This window comes from Myotis lucifugus, unplaced genomic scaffold (assembly GCF_000147115.1).
Source record: "Myotis lucifugus unplaced genomic scaffold, Myoluc2.0 scaffold_346, whole genome shotgun sequence".
Classification (NCBI taxonomy): Eukaryota; Metazoa; Chordata; class Mammalia; order Chiroptera; family Vespertilionidae; genus Myotis; species Myotis lucifugus.
The window spans coordinates 157,140-181,135 of NW_005871394.1; the positions used below are offsets into that span (position 1 = coordinate 157,140).

Here is a 23,996-nt window from a genome sequence, read left to right on the forward strand (position 1 = left end):
TTGGACTCTCATCTCTGTGGCCACACGGTGACATTGACCTCACCGGTAGGTAATTAGCCAGATTAGCTGCCTTTCGGGTTGTGTCCTCTCATCACGAAACCTTCTTTTCCCAACTCAAAGCACGTGGGCTACAAGGAGAAAACAAAAGCACAAACCGCCCCCCCACACCCAGAAGCCCCTTCTGCCCGGGATCCCGAGGGGACCCGGGAGAGCCGTTGGAAGGCCGAGGAGGGCTGGTCTTCATCGCATACCACAAGTAGGTGGAGGGCTTGTTGTTCTGTTTCCCGCCTATGAGAGGATACCCCTATTGTTCCTGAAAATGCTGACCAGGTCCCACACTTCCAACAAAAATTCCTCTACCCCTCCGGCAGCAGCAGAAGCAGCAGCCACAGATAAGTGTTTTGATGAATTGCAAGATGGAGAGGGTTTGCCGTGCCCCCAGCCCTGCTGATACCAAATGCCTTTAAGATACAGCCTTTCCCATCCTAATCTACAAAGGAAACAGGAAAAAGGAACTTAAAACTCCCTGTGCTCAGAGACAGAAATGAGGCTGTTACAGCCTGCTTCTCTACTGTTCCTTCTTGCCTCCGACTTGTAAACAAGAACTAGTAGAACGTGAGAATGGAAAGTCACAAACCTCTGGGTGCTTGAAAGGATCCCCGGGAACCTCATGCACATCTGCGGGACCTGGATGGAGAGACTGGGGGAAGCATGGACTCTTTAGCCGGCTTCGTTCTCTATGGAGTCAGCTTGCTCCTTTCTGGTAAGATTTGGCTTTATTTTATTTTTAATTTAATATTTTTTTTAAACGGTGATTCTGGGCGCTCTCACTATTTCTTAGTGCTGGTTAACAAGAAGCAGCTGTGGCGTGGGCACCGTTTCTCTGTTTAATATGTAACACTCCATGTAATGCGCGTGAGGACTGAAAAGCAAAGTCCTCGTGGCATGAGCTGCCTTTCCCCGAGTTTCTCTTCTGCAAATTGCCCCGTGTGGCCACAGACTCCGTGAGGACGGATAAGGTCACTTTATTTGAAGAGATTTGCTTTCGTGGTACATTATTTGATGGTTCCTCAAGAGGGATTGTTTTCTTAATTAAAAAAAAAGGAGAAACCTGGTTTCACCTACTTTGAAGAAATGCATGCTGAGAATTACGGGACCCACTAGGCAGTGTACACATTTGTCATTTTTAAATGAGAGCAAAATGCTTTGTCTACAGATTTCATATCTGCATCCTCGTTTATTCAAAGCAGTCAAATTAGTCAAAAGAGGCGTATTGTTTTTTTCTAGTCGTTGGGGTCAGGGAGTTTAGGGCTATATAATTTTTGTTTTGTCTAGAATATTTGGCATACAGTCTTGATTGGCCCAATGAAATGAAAGTTTAGGTAGTCACCCAGGTCCCTGGGCGCCGGAGAGCATGGCAGCCTGTTGTGGAGTTCAGGAATGGTTGGCCGGCTGTTTTTAGATTTAGTTCCTGTTGTTTGGACTCTAAATAGTGGTGTGGCCCTGTGGTTTGTGCATCTGCCTGACAGTGGTATCAAAACTTGAAGTGAAAATAAATCACAACTGTAATCGCCATCCATCTCTCCCCTTCGGTTTGGAAGCATCCTAATTATTGTAATGAAAATAGAATTGATCCTGGAAATGAATTTGACAAAATTTGCTGACTTAATGGTGCAGGCTATGTTACATTAATGGGACTTGATCCAAACATACGTAAACATCTGTTATATTATTTTTATATTTTTCTGTATGTTTGAAATCTCAAATATTCAAGAATTAACCCAATAATATAACAGAATTGCATTTAAAGTCATTTGGCTATAGCTCTTCAGTTTGCTTTCAACAACCAGTTATATGGAGGATTCAATAATATTTTTAAAACTAAGAACATGTACAAATTGCTGAAGATGAAAGGTTATCTGAGATGGTTTCAGTACTTATATAGAAATTGTTCATATTAATATAGAAACAATGTTGATTTCTTTCTAATAATATGTACCTTTGCACTTAAATAATTATCATCATTCCATTTGGGCTTGCTTCTTCTCTGTGTAACACATTTATCAGTGATGTGAAATCTAGAACTGGTTCTACACCAGGGGTTAGAGCAGCCGTGGGCAAACTACGGCCCGCGGGCCAGATCCGGCCCGTTTGAAATGAATAAAACTAAAAAAAAAAAAGACTGTACCCTTTTATGTAATGATGTTTACTTTGCATTTATATTAGTTCACACAAACACTCCATCCATGCTTTTGTTCCGGCCCTCCAGTCCAGTTTAAGAACCCATTGTGGCCCTCGAGTCAAAAAGTTTGCCCACCCCTGGGTTAGAGTATTCAAAGCCCAGGGGTCTACAGTTGCTCTGAGGTACTTTTTAGGTTAAATCTCTCTCTCTCTCTCTCTCTCTCTCTCTCTCTCTCTCTCTCTCTCTCTTTCTCCCTCCCCTCCCCTCCCACACACACACACACATGCAATTTGCTTTTTATTTACTTCTCCTTCCTACCCCCCGCCTAAAGTGATCATGTATGGCAATATTGGTCTTAGACAGGCAGCCTTAAAATTAAACACTTAGAAAGGCAGCCATAAAATTAAACAAGAAGACCTTAGTTCCCTGAAATCATCACAGATGTCAGCAGGGAGGAGGCGGCAACAGAAGGGTTTCATGATTTTTGGTTGAAAAGGGAAGGGTGACAACTAACAAGGCTGGGCGTCTGGGGTAAGGTCTTGTTGGTGTTGGAAAAAAGGAATATATATATATATATATATATATATATATATATATTTAATACTCACCCGAGGATATTTTTCCATTGATTTTTAAAGAGAATGGAAGAGAGAGGGAAGACAGAAACATTGATGTGAGAGAACACATTGATTGGTTGTCTCCCACACACGCCCTGACCAGGGCCTGGGCCAGGGAGAAGCCTGCAACCAATTCCTTGAACAGAATTGAACCTGGGACCCTTGAGTTTACAGGCTGATGCTCTATCCACTGAGCCAAACCAGATAGGACTGAATCTTAACTTACATTCCCAGTCTGTGCCTCAATGAACATGAACACTCAACGCTTGAAAATTATAACAAGAACCAGCATGATCATGTCTGTAGGCATGGAATCCATTCTCTAAGTCAAGCTCCGCTGGTAGACTACAGCAATGGAGCAAGGGGCTTATGGGCTTATCTCTCTAGTCCAGTGGGTTGTTTCTCCTATTTTTCTGAACAAATAGAACTGAAAAATGATGTCACATTCACCTCAATGAAAGTGCACTGGGTTGCAGATGCTCACCCATAAGAGGGCTGGAGGAGGTGTGTCATTTTAATTTTCAGATTTCCCTCAAATCCACGTAGATTCTGATATATTGCCCTCCCAATTGAGAATCATGGCCGATTTCAGTTTACAAAGAAGTTCTAATAAACATATCAATTTCTCCCTACTCCCCCATCTGCACCAAACCAGGCTGCCCTCTCTAAAGAGTTGTGTATACAGAAAAACAAAACAAATCACTCTTTCTGCTTATCATAGTATGTCCTATGAGATCAACACTGACCCAAGAGGAAGTCTCTGGTGGCATGCCTTCATGCCTCCTTTCTGTCTCATTGGACATTTCAAATAACAACCTGGATTCAGAGATAGTGGATATCTTGTCTGAGATGACAGAGGAAATTCAGTTACAGGCGTCCCTTGGGGATATTGTTTCCAGACCACCGCAATAATACAAGTATCGCAATAAAGCGGGTCATAATTTTTTGCTGGTGGAGGGTCTTGCACTCCATTTGTAAAATCGCAACATCTGTGAAGCACAATACAGCGAAATGCAACAAAATGAGATATGCCTGTATGAGGTCAGGAAAGTGGTTCCAGATGGAACTGCCTCATTAGGGCTGGTCATGTAAGGCTAATACCAAGTGTGAGTAATCAAGGGTGGAGGTCTGAAGCTAGGATGAGAGACACACCTGGGAATTACTTTCACCGGGAGGAGTTTTGCTTCCTTCACAAATGCTCCCTCCTAAGCATTGTCTTTGTTGGGAGGTCTCTGCATTTCCTTTCCAGCCCTACCCTGGGAGAGCTTCCTGCAAAAGCCTAGCTCTCCTAAGACATCTCTCCAGAAGGAAAAGACACTTCTAACCCACCTCAGAAGACCATGCCGTGTCCTCTAAGGCATTCAGATGGGCGGCCTCCAAAGTTTTCTGACATTATCAATTCGTCTTCTGGGGCCCTTCCCCTAGAAAGACACGTGTGTGTGTGTGTGTGTGTGTGTGTGTGTGTGTGTGTGTGTGTGTGTGTGTGTCTTATGTCACCTGCTTATTCCCTGTAGATGGCTTACTGGTTAAAGCACAGAATCAGGATTCAAATGGATTTCTCTAGGCTAGAAGAGTGAGCCAAACAAAAAGATACCATTTCAAAATAGATATGCAATTGAATTTATTATGTTCAATGTGAGAGATGTTTGTTAAAAGTTCTAGCTTTACCAACTTTTGGTGATATGCAAAATTCATAGGAACCAGCACATCCTCTGCTTGCTAAAAAGGTAATACATAAGCTGTAACAGTTTGCATTAGTAGAAATATATGGTTTAATTTAGAAATAGTCATCACTCTATCACTCAGAGCATATCTATTAACAATGAAGACACTGAGAAATTTGATGGTAAACATAGTAGACAAACAAGAAGGTAAGTGCTTTAGAAACCACGTTATATGGAATATTTAGTGAGGGAGAGAGCTGAGTGGCAGTGTTTTTAAGGGTTTCCATATAGAAGACATCATAGATTGACATTGTATTTTGCCAGGTATAGGATCCTGGGGTGGAGAGAATTGCAGAAAGACAGAGTTTGGCTTTATTGATGAAAACCTAAAACTTCTATTAATATCCCCCTGAGGAGTGAGCTACATACTGGAGAGTGTTCAGGCTTAGGTTGGGTGATCGCTTATTAGGAATATGAAAATATAGAGTGTGGTGGTTACTACACTGCCTTTCACATTCTTTTCACTTTATTGTCTGTCTGTAGCTCTTCTATGATCACTTAGTCTTAGCAGATGGAGAAGGGTTCAGAAAAGCCACCAGGATCTTTGCCCAATTAAACCAAACTGGGTGTGTGTTCTGAATATGGACCCAAATATATAGTCACTTTACACTGAATTTTAAGTCAATATGCCTTTTGTGAAAAAAAAAAGCCATATGAACATGTGCTGTGATGACTGTCTTTTGAAGCCACTGCTCTATGGTAGAGCTAATCAAAAATGCAGAAGAAGGAGAGAATGGATGGTAAAGTCACAGATCTGGGGTTAAGCCCAAATTGGATGAGCATGGGCAAGTTATTTGATTTTTCTAAGCCACAGTTTTATCATCTTTTATAGAGGAGAGTATCTATTTCCCAGAGTTGTTATAGGCATCAGGTGTGATAATGCATGTACAGTATTTAGCCAGTAGAAACTCACTTAATAAATGAAGTTAGTTTAATCAAAAGAGAAGTGTTGCTGTGAAGCCAATACTAGTTCAAGACTGATCTAATCTTTTCCAAGATGTAGGGGAATCATTTGCTACTCATAGAAGCAGTTTCCTCCTAAAAGACCTCAACAAAATCCAGTCCCTTAAATTTTGTGCTGGTCACTGCCCAGCTGACAAGTCAGAAAATTTGGCCAACTATCTAATGCTTTTCCTCACCTATCCATTCATCCCTTCTCATGGCCTTACTGCCTCTAACAGGCCCATCTCCACAATATATGTGTTCTTTCCTCTTGGCTCTTGTTCATGCTATGCCATCCATTGGAAATGACATCCTCCATGCCCATGTTACAAATACAGTTCAACTCAACTTGCCCAAGTCAACTCTTCCTCATGATGTTCTTTTCCTAATTCTGAGTTCTCTTACCACACAGGCTGTATCTTTGAGCTCTGGGCACATACTAGTAGATTGAGCCAAATCAGCCTCTAACATTTTTGACAACAGATATTTCTTCTTTTTTATTCTTTATAGTGCTTGTATTTGATGTTCAGTAATCTTTATTGAGTTTATGCCACAGTGAGAAACTTGGTATATGGCACAGTAGACCTGAAATAAAGAGAGAAAGTTGTAGAAAGAGTTTTAGCCACACTGAAATAATAATAATAATAATAATAATAATAATGACAAAACAATAATAAATCAATTCATATACATTCATTTATATCTTAAAAGGTTGCCTTATGTTAAGTATTTGATGTAAATAAGGTCAAAACAAAATCCTTTTTTTCCCCTTGGGTATGAAACATAAAAGATATACACATGAAAATGGGTTTAATCAGGACTTTCCTAATGTTAGGTATTGTTAAATACTACCCAAAAGATATACATACTTTTTATTGAATAGACATTTATTGAGTTATTGCCTGCCTATCATTCATTAATTAATGCATTTACTTACCTATTATTTCAGTTAATGAAGACATATTGAGGACTTCTTTGTGCTAAGTACTGTACTGGATGCCAGGAATGCTAAACTCACATTTTAGCAGAAAAGATGAATATAGGCAGATGAATTATATGACATTGTAATAAATGATATAGTAGGAATATATACAAAATCTAGCTTTTCAAGAGCTACAAAAATTTTATTGGCTTAAAAAAGTGGAAACTTTTGCCCAGATAGTATGGCTCAGTGATTGAGTGTCGACCTATGAACCAGGTCAGCATTCAATTCCCATTCAGGACACATGCCTGGGTTTCAGGCTCAATCCCTAGTGGCATGCAGAAGGTAGCTGATCAATGATTTTCCTCTCATCATTGATGTTTCTGTCTCTTCATCTTCATCCTCTCTGAAATAAAAATATATTTAAAAATTGAAACTTTTAAAATTGAAATTAGACAGAAACTTTCAATTAAATGTCTAAAACACAATGTCAACTTCATTAATTGTTATAGATAACATTAATTTTGATAGTAATGAATATTGCCAAAAATTAGAGCAATTGTAGTTATGAGCTACTCATAGACAAATGATTTTAAAACTAAGAAAATAAAAAAGAAAAGGAAGAAAGAACTTTCCATTACAGGGAGCAGGGGGTATGAAATAGGGCAGGCTCCAGGAAGTTGAGTAAGGCTAGAATGTAGGGTGGAGGTGGAGAGTCAAGATTGGGGTCAGACTGGGAAGGGCTTTTAGGCCATTTTAGGCAGCTTATACTTCATGTTGTACATGTTGAAATTTGGCATCGTGTTTTTCCTAGCATACCTGATGTATGTCTTGGAACATTCACTCTGATGATAGTATGGAGGATGGATCGACATGGCAGAGACTGTAGGCCTGGGCCAATGTTGCTTCCCAGCCTTTTATTCAGGAAGGCCTGGATGAGGAGGGGGATTGGAAGTGTTTAGGAGATAAAACTCTAGAGGGGCTGGTGATTGATTGCTTGTGGAAGGTTGAGAGAAGGGAGAGAATAAACCTTGCTTCAGGATTCTGGTTTGCGTGATGCTGGTGCCATTTAGTGTGGTGAAACATGGCAGAAGGGACTGGTTGGAGATGGGCGGAGATGGAGCAAGGACTTATTTTGTACATGTTGACCTTGAGGTTCCATGTAAAGGGAAATATTTAGCAAAATTTGGCTTTCTGGGTCTGACGCTCAGAAGAAGGGGATTGGGCAAGGAATTGAGACATGGAAATTTTTGGTTTATGGTAAGTGAAGCCATGGGCATGACTATATCCTCAACTTAAGTGAGGGGAAGAGAAGGAGGAGTTAGCTAAGGGTTCTATGAAGAAGCAGTCAGAAAAGTGGTAGGAGAAGCAAATCCAATCAGATTCCTTCCTGGAATTCTTGAGAATTGTGCTGTGATCGCTAAGGAAAGAGAATTTTAAGAAGGGGAAAGTAAGGCGGGGGCAGCAGAGTGACAGCCCCAGGGCCTGGCGTGGGGGACCCAGACTGCAGGTGTATTGTCTTACAATAGCTAGTTGCACTGATAATATTCAGAACCCAAACTGGAAGGGGTATCAGAGGATCAACTGGCAGTGCTCCGAGCCTACAGGAAAGGGAATGTCTAACGTTGCCTCCCTTATTTCTGGAATTTAAAACTGATAACCCAATTCCCACCAGTCTGGCCAGACTATTTCTTTTCTTTCTTTTTTTTTAATCCTCACCCGAGGATATGTTTTTATTAATTTTAGAGAGAGAGGGAGAGAAAGAGAGAAATGTTAATGTGAGAGAAACATCAATCCATTGTCTCCCATATGTGCCCTGACCCAGATTGAACCCACAGCCTAGAATGTGCCCTAACTGGCAGTCAAACCCACAACCTTTTTTTTGGTGCATGGGACAACCATGCAACCGAGCCACCTGGCCAAGGCGAGCCACACTATTCTAACTCACATCACACGTGCAGAAATGTTTTTAAGAGTGAGCCATCCCTACTTTTGTGTAGATCCCACCCCCACTGCCTCCTTTTGTCCCTTCAGGAATCTGACTACCCTTCTCCCTGTGTCCCTGCCCAAAGACTGCAGGGACAGATGTGGGCTTGTGGGTCAGCCAGATGGACAGAGTCCTAACTTTTCAGCGCATCTGTTGATTAGAGGGAGTGCATTCCCACAGCTTGGTGACACGGTGTCTAAGATGGTATGGGTGTGACACAGAGAGGACAACATTTCAACATGAGCCAAAGGGACCCGTCAGGCAGCCTGTTGAGGGGATGGTGTGTTGTGCTGTTTGCTCTCTGCTTGTCACAGACCCTTGCCCAGGGCTTGCCAGCGAGGTGTGTGTGTGGTCACACCCATCTCAGTAGATCTGTCAGCTTTCCCGCTTTTGTTAGAGGGTGATATCATGCTTCCTGGGGGGAGCGCTGGAAGACAATGCTCGGCCACTTTCCTCCAGATACAATAGGCGGAGTCAGGAAGGCAGTATTGACATTGCTGGGCTGGGAGGCACTCGCTGCTCTGCAGCCGTCAGATGGTGAACCAGCTTAACCTTGGCACACACGGCCTGGGTTGTGCAAGGCGTCTGGCTGCGGAGCCAAGGGGACTCCACCCTGCGGACAGGAGTGCGTTAGACATCTGGGAATCTGGGATGGGCTTCCAATTCCCATCCCTATGTCAAAAACAACCACAAAACAATAATAGTACCAGTAATAACAAAAATAGCTACCACAGATGACTGCCTCTATGTACCAAATGTTGAATATGATTTTACTCTCTCCCAACAACCTTGCACAATAGGTATTATTCTTGTTTTTAAAGAAGATTTTTAAATTGATTTTTAGAGAGAGAAGAAGGGAGAGGGAGAGAGAGATAGAAATATTCATATGAGAGCAAAACGTTGACTGACTGCCTCCTGCCTGCCCACCACTGGGGACGTGGGCATGTGTTCTGACCAGGAATGAAACCGGCAACCTTTCAATGGATGGGCCAATGCTCAACCAATTGAGCCACACCTGCCAAGGCCAAGTTTTAAAATATATGTTGACATCAAGGTTCACACAGGTTAAGTGACTTGCCCGAGGTTGAACTGCAGTAGACGTCCATTATTTTGTACTGCCTGGCATCTCAGTTTATAGCTGCTACCCTGATTCCCCTCCATGTGATTCTGATGGGACTGCGGTCACTGTTCTCACTGTGCGCCATCCATCTGACGACGGCAGTTGGTTCAGGGGGAGGATGCAGGACCCACAGGGTCAGTTAGACCCTTTCCTGGGAATTTCTGAGGAAAGTACTCTCTTTCCTCAATGAGGACACTGTACATCTGGAGCTGCCAGCTTCCGTGGGCACTTGAAGGTAGCTGGTCTTTGGTAGGAAAGACTGAGGGCAGTAACAGAGAGAACAGGAGCAAGCCAGGCACTCCGATGTTATTTGAGCACTGGGTCCAGTGGTTTTAGATCAGAGACCCATCCCTGTGCCTTCCAATTATGCGAGCCAGCCACCCTTATTTGCTTGTACTATTTTGAGTTGATTTCCGTCACTTGAAAGTGAATAGTCCCAAGTGAGCCCATGGTCTCAGGAGGAAATGATGGAGAACAGAGTTTAAGTGAGAATGACCTGACCCCAAATTCTGAGCTCTTTCTAAAGCGTCACTGTGCTATCTTCTAATTAGTATTTCATGTTCACCTCAGGCTGGTTCCTGGAAATGAAGCTGATGACGGTATTTGTTCATGTGATTAGGGGGAAGATCTTAAAAAAGATACCACCTAAAAGTACTTAGTATAGGGTTGGTACACAATGAGCACGAAATAAAAATCAAATGCTCTTAATTATTTGCTTATAAACAAAGCTGGAGATGTATATTGCCTTATGCCAGTCCTTTCAAATCACAGATCCATCCCTGAGGGCAGGTGACTGTATATTCTATGCCAGATGGAACTCCCCACTTCCCTTGGTGAAACTCAGCATTGGTACCCTAAGCTTGACCCTGTCTCAGGGACAAGGAGAGAGAAGCTTAGAGCTGTGTGTTTTGGGAATTTTGCTAAAAATCTGAAGTGTCAGGTGTGGTGGGTGGGGTTCCTACCTGTGGCTCTACCAGCTCACAACATGGTGCTCCCTACTTTTCTCCTGCCAGCCCCTCATTGCCTCTTTTCTCTGGTCCTGACTGACCGGAAGCTGTAGGGTGATTTTTCTCCTGTAGGACCCTAACTCATTTATCCCAAACCTAATTCTTAGTTCTTGACTGTTTACTATGGAATTGTCATTTCCAAGTGGATTGGACCCATCTTGGAAGGAGGGAGAGAGAGAGAGAGAGAGAGAGAGAGAGAGAGAGAGAGTGTGTGTGTGTGTGTGTGTGTGTGTGTGTAACAATAGTTCTGCTCCCATTTCACCACCATCTTTCCACTAATCCCTTCTCTCAATTCCTCTTGTGTCTAGCACCTCTTGAATCCAGAAGGCACTTTCTAATCTTCTGGAGTTGGTTTAAACACCCACCTATTTACTACTTACTGCCACCACTTCAGATCAAAGAGCAGCGGGGAGGAGGTGGTTGGCTGTGGTAAGCAAATTTTCAGGAGCCAGTCTTTGTCTACCTCCCCAGGCTCTTGTGATTCTTGGTCCCTCATCCTATGTTGGAGGTGTATTTCAGTCACACCAGGCTCTCTGCAGTTCCCAGACACACTTTCAAGCCTCCTTGCCCTTGTGTATGCTGTTTCTTCTGCCAGGAATGTCCTCTTCACAGTCTCTTCTCCACCTGTCTAACTTATTCATGCTTTGAGGTCTATCTCAGCTGTTATTTCTTCCAAGAAGTCTTCTTTAACCCCTTTAACTTGGGTAAGGGCCCTGCCTCAGCCTGGGTTCTATCAAAAACGTGGCCTGAGGAAAGGGCACCTGTGCAGGTAGATTGTTAGGGAAGCGATCCCCGGGGCAAGACTGAGGGACTAGGTGAGCAGAACTGTATCGGGATGCGTTATCACGTTGGCCACTGCTACGGATCCAGGTGCTCCAGATCTTCTGAGGAGCCTTAAGAAATGAGACTCAGAACTGTTCTCCTGCAAACGAAGAAAGGCGGTCATCCATTGCTATACTTTGCCTTTATTCAGGCGCTAAAGATGTGTAAGAAGCTAGTGGGTTACTGCTGATGTCCTGTGCCAGAGAAAGTTCTAGGGGAGGAAGTGAGATATACTCGCTGGGGCTCTGGGTGGGCTACTTGAGTTTACATCTGCTCATAGCCGGGGGAGGCCTGCACAGAAGCAACCCCTGCAGAAGCAGCTGGGGTAACAGCTGGGATGGAGAGAGTTGTGTTGGTGCCCAAGAGGTGTTGGAAATAGGCACTCTTGCGCTCACCTCTCTCCAGTACTTAGAAAACTAAATTACAATTTAGTGTACTTGTTGGTTTTACCTCTGAGGCAATCAACTGCATTTGGCATATCAATATTCTCAGCACCAGAATAGTATACTGGCTGCCAGAGAAGGCTTTAATAAATAATTTTTCCCTAGATTAAATGTTCTGACCTAATGCTTCCCTAAGTGTGCTATGTAGACTGTTGCTGGCCTGAAGAATGATTTTATGAGGTGCTTGGAAGAATATTTTTTATTATGACATGTATTAGTACATATAGATATATGTGTATATGTATCATGTTAATCACATAATTTTATGACTATTCTGGCTTACCAGGCTAAGGAAAAAAGATGAGTTAAGGAGAATGTTTATACGATTTTACAAGTAGCATGTAGACTCAGCAAGAATTATGAAAGTGATGCATAAATCAATGTAGTTTGGGAGACATTGCTATAACTAAATTAGTCAATCCTTTAAAGATCTTCGTGTGTATGTCCAAATAAAAAATAGAAAAGTAAGCTGGCATGTAATTAAAACAATCCTAGTGACATGGACAAAGTGGAAGAGAGTCTTATGGTGATCTACCTGTCTCAAATGACTGTCTTCTCCCAGGAAATCTGCAAAGAGGACATTAGTTAATAAATCACAGACAAGATCTAGTTTATCCCTTGGGCATATTGAGGATCCCTCAAAAAAGGCCCAGCAGTTATCCAGCAGACCAATGAGCAATGCCCACCAGTGGAGGAATGGGTGGGTCAGTTATAGTCATTCATTTAAGCAGCATGTAGTGAGCACATTATATGCAGAATCTGCTAGGCCCATGGTCGACAAACTGCGGCTCATGAGCCACATGCGGCTCTTTGGCTCCTTGAGTGTGGCTCTTCCACAAAATACCACATGCAGGCACGCACGTACAGTGCAATTGAAACTTCGTGGCCCATGCGCAGAAGTCAGTATTTTGTGGAAGAGCCACACTTAAGGGGCTAAAGAGCCACATGTGGCTCGAGAGCTGCAGTTTGCTGACCACTGTGCTAGGCAATGAGTTACAAAGATGGTAAAGAGAGGGACTGACCCTGAGTGGCCTGCAGTCTGGTGGTTGAGGAGCTCTGCCCCAATAGAGGCTGACAATAGACTGAGAACATGGGAGCTGGAACGAGTAATCCAGGCAGAGGACAGGGTCTCCTCAGGAGGGTGACGTTGGAGAAGGATAGTAGGAGTGTGCTTTGTGGAAAATCAGGAGTGAAGATGAGAAGTAGAAGCATTCTTGGCAGAGGGAAGCACATGGAAAATGAGGAACACAACGTTTTAAGAAGCATTTGTGCAGTGGTTCTGCATGGCAACACTCTAGGCTACACTGAAGGAGGTGGCAGGGGATACAGCCGGAAAACTGGGTTGGGAAGAAGGAAATTTGGTTGAGGATGGGCTGAGTGGACAGGGACAGAGATACTTCTGGGAGATGTTAGGATGTGGGATGAAGCTGGGTGAGGGAATGCAATCACCCAAGGGGTAGTTCTGGGAACACCTATATCAGGGGGTTGAAGAAGAGGAAGCTGAAGGCGTTCAGTGAGGCAAACCAAAGGAGCTTTCAACTACATCAAAAATAGCAGAGGAGCAGGGTGAGGACAGGGACTAGAGAATTTGGCCATTAGGTGCTGTTGCAAAGCACTTTTAGTGGATGGGCAGGGCTGGGGTTGAGTACGTAAGCAGATTTCTTTCTGAGAGATGCTCGGCAGGTTCCTGTATCCTTGTGCTTTTCTGTAAGCTTGGTTCTGGGTGGTCTGGTAGGAGAAGGGGTGAGGTCCTCTCTGCCGTTGCTGACTCAGGCACTGGGAGCATGTGCAAAGTTTTGAAGGAAGTTGAGAAAGACCACTTCCACAACAGACATCTCCCCTTCTCCGGGACCTGGTCCCCAAATTCCCTGAATTAGGGGATTATTATAGTTTCACTCATACTTGGTAATGGAGGGAGATGTTTTCATGGAGGGGTCACACTGTTACCTAGAATCTATATATATAAAAGCCTAAGTGACCAAACGACCGTTTGACTGGTAGCAATGACGCACACCGACCACCAGGGAGCAGACACTCAACGTACAGGTATGGAAACATGGAACAGACTAATGAATCTCCTGCAGGGAATGGGCTGAAACTGGCAGTCTGACATCCTCCGAGGGATCCCCGATTGTGAGAGGGCACAGGCCTGGCTGAGGGACCCCACTGGTGCATGAATCCATGCACCTGGCCTCTAGTAACAGAATACTAGAACTGCCAAAGGCTTAAAAGATGCTCTCTGAAGTGCCTTCACAGAATGCTAACTCCAGGAGAGGCATAGAATCTTTTTAATATCAGGTGCAGCTAATGCGCCAGACCTTAAGAAATGCTGATATGATTCAACCTTCCTATTTTACAGAGTCGACACTGAGCCCCAGAGAGTTCAGCCCTTAGCTCAGGCTCACTCAGCTCATTAGAGACCGTTTCTTCACTTTAACAGAGAGTGTAGAAGGCAATGTACTAGTGCATTAGAGATTAACTCACATACTGTAGAGTCAAACGGGGTGAGCTTGCATTCCAGCTTTATCATTGTATTGGTTAGCTATTGCTCCTCAAACTCAGTGGCTGAACCAGTGTTTATGATCATGCCTTTGGGTCATTCGAGGTCTTGTTGGCCTATGCTTAGCACAGCTAGGTGGTTGCGGCAGCTGGGGCAGCTCTGCTTTTTGCTGCAGGTGTGTGGGTTGTCTGGATGACTCTGCTCACATGTATTTGATCCTTCCTGGATCAACATATTACCCACAGTGTATTGTTCTCATGGCGATGTTAGATCGCAGAGGGCTAAGTAGAAACAAACAAGTGAGGTTCTTAAGGCCTAGGCCAGTGATTCCCAAAGTGGGCGCTACCGCCCCCCGGTGGGCGCTGCAGCGATCCAGGGGGGCGGTGATGGCCACAGGTGCATTTGGGGGCGATGAGTAACTGCTATTAAAATTTAAAAAAAATTAATTTCCAGGGGCTGAGTAATATTTTTTCTGGAAAGGGGGCGGTAGGCCAAATAAGTTTGGGAACCACTGGCCTAGGCTCAGGACTGCATATTGTCACTCCCAGTCATATGCATGTCCAAAGTCAAGTGCTGGGAAGTATACTCTGCCCGTAATGAGGCCAAAGCAAGCATGTAGATGCAAGGAAGGTTGAAGAATTGGGGCCGACAGTTCAATCAGGGTTAGGGTTGACTTGACACACTGGCCCAGCATCAGCCGTTCTCCACCAGCAAAAGGGCTCAAAGGAGTAACCTTCCCAAGAGCCCCCAATTACTCACTTACGAATTCCTTTCTCTCTCTCATAAGTGCATCATGGCTGCAGATGTGAGGCCCCGGGCAGCGTGGCCTGCTTTGTGCGGCCTGGCCCTCCCAGCCCCTTCTCCCCGTGCATCTCACACCCAGAGTCAGCGGCGCGTTTCACACAAACCGTCTGCCAAGAGGTGCCGAACTGGAGCCAAAGCACAACAGCTGCAGGAGCTCAGCTGCATTCAGAGGCCTCGAGCAATCTCCTCCCAGGCCCAGCTAAGCACAGCCCTGGCCACTGAGTGACTCTCGAGTGCGTTGGCCATCGGCAGCGTGTGATTCCAACATGAGTAATACGTGAGTTCTGCCAGCTGCTTCTGGAATCAAACAAAAAGCAGTGTTGTTGCCAGGCAGGCGGAGAAATGGCCATGAACTACACCACTGTCTTCCCACAAAAGCTGGGAAGAGCCAGCCTCGCAGGCCAACTTCAGCCAGAGGCACTCTTTTCCTCTTCCAGAGATTGCTTTCTGATGGGACTCAGGGCTGATAACCCGACCAGGCCCACCTTTTCACTTGAACTAGGCGGTTATGCTCTCAGGTGAGTCTGGGCTGGAGTCCCACTCAACAAGGTGAGAGTTGTGTGACCTTGGGCAAGTCATGCCACCTCCCTCTAGATGGGGGTAAGAATGCTGCCCACACTACAGAGCTGTGGTGATTGTGTGATATAAGCAGATCAGAGGCATAGCAAAGTGCAGATTCATAAAAGATGCGCAATAAATATTAGCTATCATTATTTCTTAGGTCTCCCTATGCCACTAGAGTTACTGCTCCTAAGAGTACCCTGTCTCCAAGAATCTGTATGTTATCCTCTTCCATTCGTCCCATTTCAACATGTCGCATTCCTCCCCAACCCATTCTATTCTATGAATATTTTTTGAGCTCCTGCTCTGTGCCCAGCCCTGGTCAGTGGATGAAAGATGAATAAAAACCCTGGACTGGTGGCTCGACTGGTTAGAGCGTCATCCCGTGCACCAAAACAGTTGTGGGTTCAATTCCTGGTCAGGGCACATACCTAGGTTGTGGGTTCCATCCCTGATCAGGGAGTGTACAGAAGGCAACTGATGACGTTTCTTTACCTCCCTCTGTCTCTCTCTGTCAGTTAGTCTGTTAATCCCCCTTCTTCTCTAAAAATCAACAACAACAACAACAACAACAACAACATACCTTTAAAAAGAAAGATGAATACAATAAAGTCATTGCTGCTAAGTATTTGCTGTTGGGGTGTGACCTGCTAATAGACATATAGTAGATTCTTGTTTTTCATAGTAGTTATGTTCTATAAGTCACCAACACAGGGTTCATTTCCTTCAAGTTGCAACATTTTTGTTTTTGTCAGCCGATTAATATGTAACCCACTTTTGTGTGTGTTTCTGCTTAAAGACAAATCATTAAACAAGGCTAATAGCACTGTAACTCCTGCCTGAGCAAGTCTTATAACACACATACTTCTTGTAAGGCACCCCCAGCATTCCTGTTGTAAGGCACCCCCAGCATTCCTGTGCTTAGGAGCATCAGGTAGCCCTCAACACTATACTTGGAGGCCATCTTAAATGGTAAAAAGGTGGCACTGACTGTACCGGAAAAGAAGACTGGTTTGCAGCATGAGGCTGAATAGAGCGCTGCCTTGTTTCACCTCAGTTGGTAACATATGTACCTGAGGACCCAGGGTTTCTGTTGCCCGGCATGTGATCTAATGACTGGGAAGTCACCACAAGTGTCAGTTTTGGGGTTATAAACAAATTGTAGGCAAATTCTCAGACATGGAATCAACAAATAATGAGGATAGACTGTTTATACAAATGAGTAAACAACTCAGACTGCAATCAAGTTTCCACAGAAGTCAGGGCAAGCACAGGAGAGGGAGGACTCACTGGGTTCAGTCTGGGGCAATCGGGTTCCTCACACCCGAGTCAGACTTTCCAGCGCAGGAGGGCATTTCCGACAGACCAGACAGAGGCGGAGCATGGGAGATGCCAGCCCTACTTCAGCCAGATTAGCCAGGTTGGGCCTGGCAGGTGGAGGGATGTCTGCCTCCAGCACCAGACTGGGTAGCCCAGACTTTACTGGGTGCCCTCAGGAGGCCTCTTCTCACCCACATCCATTCAAAAGCAAGACCAGCACTCTGAGATGCCAGACAGGTTTAAGGGATTGCACTCCACAATGTTAGTGAGTAACAAAGTCTTTGGTGGGTCAAGGGAGAAGACGACTTGTGTTGGACCACGTGCAAAACTTAGTAAACTCAACAGTACACATCTCTCTGTTCCTCCGGCTAAGCTCCTCGTCTCCTCACTTCTCCTCACTTCTCCCTGCCTTTCTCTTACTGCCTCTACTATTCCACTGTAATTTAAAACAAAGGGCAGCTCCTTACCTAACCCCCTCTCCCCTGGAATCTTAGCAGGAGCCCTGGATTGCTACTCAAGCATGCCTTTCAGGAGTTTGTACTCTACCCTCTATGCCTCACTTCAAGGGGCTCATCGAAGTATTCCCCCAGTGAAACACTTTACCCATAAGAAGTACAAGGTCCCAGATGAGTTACCACTGCCTATCGCTGCCCTGCCAGCTATTCCTCACAGAATCAGTATTTTCTCATCTTGGATGCATGCCCCATGGTTTCTGCAGTTTTTACAGAGCCAAGTCCAGGTCCTAGCCACACTAAATATTTGATAAATGAATAGATTTCTGCTAAATTGATGATTTGGGGGAAAGAGGCATCTCTAATGTTTTCCTCCACAAGCTGATATGTAATACCAATCATTGAGTTTTCTTATATATTTCACAGCAAGGTTTTACAATTTTCATCACATTAAGTTCTAAACAGTTTTCCTAATAATTCTTAGGAAAATCCCCAAATGGTTTTGAAACTTAACAAATCATTATGAATTTTATCTTGAAGAATAAGCAGGAGGAATAGCAAAGAAAATTCTGGGAATAAAACAGTAACGTCTTAGGACCAGCTCTACTAGATCTGAAGACAGAGACAATGATGTAACACAGTGGGGGACAGTCCAAGGGTATGGACACACAGGTCAACAGACGAGAAAGTCCAGAAGCAGACTGGAGTTTATATAAAATCTTAATATCCCATAAAGGATACAAATCAGTAGGGAAAGGAACAATAGTTCTAGGAAAAGTTATTTTTCTGTTTGAAAAAAAGAATTGTTTGAAAAGCCTATTTGTTACCTCATACCAAAATAAATTGCAAGTGGATTAAAGAATACATGTAAACATTTAAGCCATCAAAAGAAGATGGAAGTGAATATTTATTGACTTTTCATATGGAGAAGGACTTTTTAAGTTTAAAAACAATGGAAGAAAGCACAAAATAAAAATCAATACACTTAGCTACATAAATATTTAAACTGTTAATCCAACAATAAGCAAAATTAAAAGGCAAAGAACAAATGAGAAACTGTTGCAATAAATATAGCATGTAAGAGATTAAAGTATTTTTTGAAAGAAGCTCATTGAGATGGAAGGAAAAAAATCAAAATCTCAATAGAAAAAGAGAGGAACAAATAATGCACAAAAGGAGGAAATACAGGTGGCTAATAAGCGTGTGAAAAAGTTCACTCTCTTCATTAAAATCAAATCAAAATAAGGTACTATTTTTCTCTATCAAACCAGCAATTATTAAAAAACAAGTGAGAATACTCAATAATGCATGGCTGGGGTTAATGAAATGTTCAGTCATATACCTCATACACTATAGCTTTTTAGAGAGGAATTTGGCAAGGCAAGGTAAAATTTCTCACTTCTCACTGTGTTTGGATAGGCATGGTCTGGTGTTTAAAGAAGGATTTCATGATAAGGAGATACATTTTAAGATAATTTATATTCTGGTTATCCTAAATAGACCATTACATATAGTATTATTTTGTGGTTTTAGAGATACTTTTTGATGATTATTTTAATTCTTAAATTGTTATCACCTAACAGGATAAAAATAAATATAAAAGGACCCACATTTACCAGGACTACTGTGTAATTTGGGTACATAAAATGTTTTTGACTGTTAACATATTAATTTATGCACTGTTGTTACAGAAAATAAAGAGATTGCAGATACAATCTCTTCCTTAGACATATTTATTAGAACATTCAGGTGGCCTCCTGAAGTAAGACTCAGAGCGACAGTGAGAAATGTTTCTTTCACAGTATTCGGTTGATTTTTAAAGTTGGAAACTACTATATGAATTGGAACTCTGGGTAATTATTTCAAATTATGGCATTTGTGTGCTTTAGTATATTTCTCTGGTTGCAAAAATAATTCATGTTCATGTAGAAAAACTTGAATTCACAGAAAAAATATTTTAAAAATTCAGTCACCAGAGTTAACTAGACATGCTTCTTAATTATATATAAATATGTAACTATATAAATATAGACATTTACTTTGAGATTTACTGCCTGCAAACCTGAAGTTCTATAGGTGCTTGGGGAATCAACTGAATGTGTGCAGTTATTTTCTTCTAAGTTGACATTTGAGTATTGCTCCTTTCAAACATTACAATTTTGAAGCTAGCCACACATATTTCAGCCATTAGGTTTTAATTTCAAGCACACAGAATAGAGCAAAATTTTGGCTTTCTTTGAGTACATTATACAGTCTTATAACTAAAGTCAATTTAACCTAGTTTTAACATCTTTAGGAGCCAAAATTAGTAGTATGAAAAATTCTGTTTGAAAAGTAGTCCTCTGGCTGATTAGTCATATTCTAAAATTCTGAGTCCAGGGATTCTGGACTTCAGTGTGTAGAGCACATGATAATCTTATTCTCCAATTATGACCTTAGACCAGCAATTTTTAACCCTTTTCATCTCATGGCACACAAAAGCTAATTATTAAAATGTTGCAGCACACCAAAAAAATATGTTTTTGGCCTATCTGACAAGAAAAATAGGTATAATTTTGATTCATTCACACCAGAGGGCTATTGTTGTGTTGGCTGTTGTCATTTTTTAATTTGACAGTCTAAGGGAAAAGCGGTCAGTGCCCCTGAAACAAAAGTCAGATATTGCATGTTTTAGAAATTCTTTTGAATTAATTTTTGTACATAGGGACATGTTATAATCCAGTTTCATTCTTCTGCATGTGGCTTTCCAGTTTCCCAGTACCATTTAAGTAAAAATAGTCTTATCTTTTCTCCTTTGTCAAACATCTGCCCATATACATGTGGTTTTATATCTGGACTCTCTATTCTGTCCCACTGAACTGTGTGTCTGTTTCTCTGCCAATACCATGCTGTTTTGATTACCATAGCTCTGTAGTATAATTTGAAATTCAGGTAGCATGATACCTCCAGATTTTTTATTTTTTCTCAAGATTGCTTTGGCTCTTCAGGGGCTTTTGTGGTTTCATACAAATCTGATGATTCTATTTCTTTAAAAAATGACATAGAGAGCATTATGCTAAGCAAAATAAGCCAGTCAGAGAAAGATAAATATCACATGACCTCACTTATTTGTGGAATTTAATGAAACACAAACTGATGAACAAAAATAGAGCCTGAGACAGAGAAGCATCGAATAGACCATCAAACTTCAAAGGGAAGACAGGAGAGGGTAGAGGGGCGGGTAAGAGATCAACCAAAGGACTTATATGCATGCATATAAGCATAACCAATGGACATAGGCACTAGGGGCATGTGCTAAGGGGTGAGGGTGGCCAGGGAGAGGAAAAAAAGAGACATATATAATACTATATGTAATACTTTAAACAATAAAGAATTAAAAAAGACATTGGTATTTTGAAGGAGATTGCATTAAATTTGTATATTTCTTTGGTTAATATAATTTTAACTATGTTGATTCTTCCAATCCATGAACATGGTATATTTTTCCATTCTGTTATTTCTTTTTGAATCTCTTTTAATAATGCTTTGTAGTTTTCAGTATATAGGTCTTTCTCAGTCTTTGTTAAGCTTATTCCTCGGTATTTTATTCTTTTGGTTGCAATTGCAAAAGGAATTTTTTTTCATTTCTTTTTCTGACATTTTATTGATAGTATACAGGAAGGCAATGGATTTTTGTACATTGATTTTGTATCCTGCAACTGGACTGTATTTGTTTATTGTTTCTAGTAAGGCTGTCCTCGGGTTATGTCGGACTTGACACATCATTTCATGGTTACATCACCATCTCCCATTTACAGTATTTATTAAAAAAAATTTCCGTCATTTCGACATATGTACATATGTGCTTTATGTTTTTTATTATTTATTTACCACAAGTAAAGGTCAGGAATTGTTACCTTTCTTTTAAATTTTTTTACTGTTTCATTTCATTACTGCTGTGTATGTGCTCCATGTGAGTGACGTAGGTGCTTATGTAGGTGGGATTCGACTTATGACGAAAATTGCGTTACGTCACACCGTAGGAATGGATCTCTGACGTAACCTGAGGACCTACTGTAGTTTTTTGGTGGAGTCTGTAGGTTTTTCTATATACAGAATCATGTCACAAAGAGTGATAGTTTTACTTCTTTCTTCCCTATTTGGCTCCCTTTTATTTCTTTTTCTTGCCTTAATTCAAAATGGATCAAAGATCTAAATGTAATACCCAAAACAATAAGTTACATAGAGGAAAACACAGATACAAAACTTGTATCTATGGAACTTGGTCATAGAAAACATTTTATGAACTTGACCCTAGAGGCAAGGGAAGTAAAGGCAAAAAGAAATGAGTGGGATTATATTAAACTAAAAAGCTTCTGCACAGCAAAATAAATTGACAACAAAACAAAGAGGCAGCCAACCAAATAGGAGATGATATTTGCAAACAGTAGCTCTGACAAAGTTTTAGTTTCCAAAATATATAAAGAACTCATAAAATGCATCACCAAAAAAACAAACAACTCAATCAAAAAATGGGCAGAAGACCTGAACAGACACCTCTCCAAGAAAACATACAAATAGCCAATAGACATATGAAAAAATATTCAATCTCACAAGAAATTAGGGAAATTCAAATCAAAACTACAATGAGATACCACTTCACACCTGTTAGAATCACTATTATTAACAAGAAGAGTAATGACAAGTGTTGAAGAGGCTATGGAGGAAGGGGAATGCTCATTCACTGCTGGTGGATTTAGACTGGTACAACCACTATGGAAAACAGTCTGGTGATTCCTCAAAAAATTAGGAATGGAGCTACCATACGATCCGGCAATCCCACTCCTGAGTATATACCCCCCCAAAAAAATTGAAAATATGCATTCTCAAAGACATGTGCACCCCTATGTTCATTGTAGCATTCACAGTGGCCAAGACATGGAAACAACCAAAGTGTCCTGCGATAGAGGACTGGATAAAGAAGATGTAGTACTTCTTGACTTTGGATGGTGGGCACCTGGTGCAATTTACAAATCTTGTAACATAGAAACCCACACCTGAAACCTGTATGATCATATTAATGTCACCCCAATAAATTTAATTTAAATTAAAAAATCAAAAATTAAAAAAAGAAAAGAAATTCTTGTGGCACACAGGTTGAAAATTGCTGCCGTAGACTATAAATGTGTGTCACCCTGAGAGGGAAACTGCCAATTAAAACTTCACAGCCTCTCCTAGAAGTCAAGTCCATCTGAAGACCTGACAGGCTAAGAGAGTGAAGCTTTAGCGACACAGCCCAGAGCGCCCGGCCTTAGAGGGAACACACCTCTGAGCTTTCAGAAACACGCATGCTGACTGGGCTCATTTCTTGCCCATGTTTGTGTTGCTTCTCTGGGCTCTTATAACATGAAACAAAGGGACAGGAAGCGTGTGAAAGAAACGTTTAAAAGGACCCTGGTCTTGCTGCACCATTATTGTGCTGGGCAGTGTTCATTATTAGTTCGCTCTCTGGACCTCATTTTCTATGGGTCTAATGGAAATTCTACAAGAATGTCAGCATTTCTCTGTGATAAACTCTGCACACAGGGTCACATCTCAGGACAGGCTAGTTGTGATGATTTTATAGGGGAGCAACCCCTTTTTCTCTTCCTGAGTCTCAGATCTTTAGGGAATCATAAATCATCATCATCACTGTTTATTGACTATTCTATTTGCCCCACACTCTCAACACATCATTCATAAAATTCACAAAATCTTTTTTCATATGACTGTAGATCTATACATTAATCCATCTCAGGGAAATGCTTAGAGGTTGGTACCATCACCTCCACTTTCCAGATGGCCAGGCTGAGGCACCGAAGGCTAAGTAACCTGTTAGGGCCCTGTATTACATAGATAATGCGTGGCAGGCCTGGGATGTAGACCCCGGTGACTTGGTTCCCCAGCCCCTGGCCACACACTGCATCTGCCGCTGCTCACTAAGCTCGCTGGCCTTGCAGGGTGCAATCTGGCCTGGGACAGGCACGGCCCCAGCCGGGCACCTGCAGACTCTGATGCTTGGACACATCGCCACGATGAAAGGCGCTACTGTAAACCCAGAGCTCAGTGTGCACAGCACAAGCGGCTTGCTTCCCTTCCCAAGAATTCAATTTTTCAATGTTTATCTTTTTATTCTGTGTGTACAGTATCGCCAACCAGAGATAGCCACTGTTAACATGTTCCCGATAAGATTGAATTTGCTATCCCTCCCTGTGGAATTCTAATGTCCTCCTCCAGGTTTCCCCTGGGAATTCCCGGGGCACTCACATTCTCACGGGTCCGACCCACACTGAGTGCTGACCGAAGTTTTGATTTTATTCAACTTAGACACTCCCTTGCTCACTCCTGCCTGTGTGGTCTCTGTTAACTCGGCGTCAACCTAGACATTCAGCTCAGCCTTTGACGTCAATTAAAAATGAGAATGATACCAATATCTCTACACAGAGACAGGCCCACAGGCACAGACAGACACAAAGACACAATCGTAAACACAGAGACACACAGATTTTTTGCGAGCCTAACGCACTGAGCAGGTGAGTTGAGACAAAGATGGTGTCTATGCTGTGGCAATGCAA

General features: G+C 42.3%; 1 protein-coding gene across 1 annotated transcript in view; it reads left to right on the top strand.

Annotated features, from left to right (window-relative positions):
* Positions 1 to 276: 276 nt before the first annotated feature.
* The window catches only part of TEK (TEK receptor tyrosine kinase), a 107,717-nt gene continuing 83,997 nt past the window's right edge, over positions 277 to 23,996 (top strand). Inside the window, exon 1 of the mRNA XM_006101227.3 lies at positions 277 to 763. Within this exon, the coding sequence (XP_006101289.1) occupies positions 712 to 763 (52 nt within the window). The 5' untranslated portion in view covers positions 277 to 711. The remainder of the gene's footprint in view (positions 764 to 23,996) is intronic.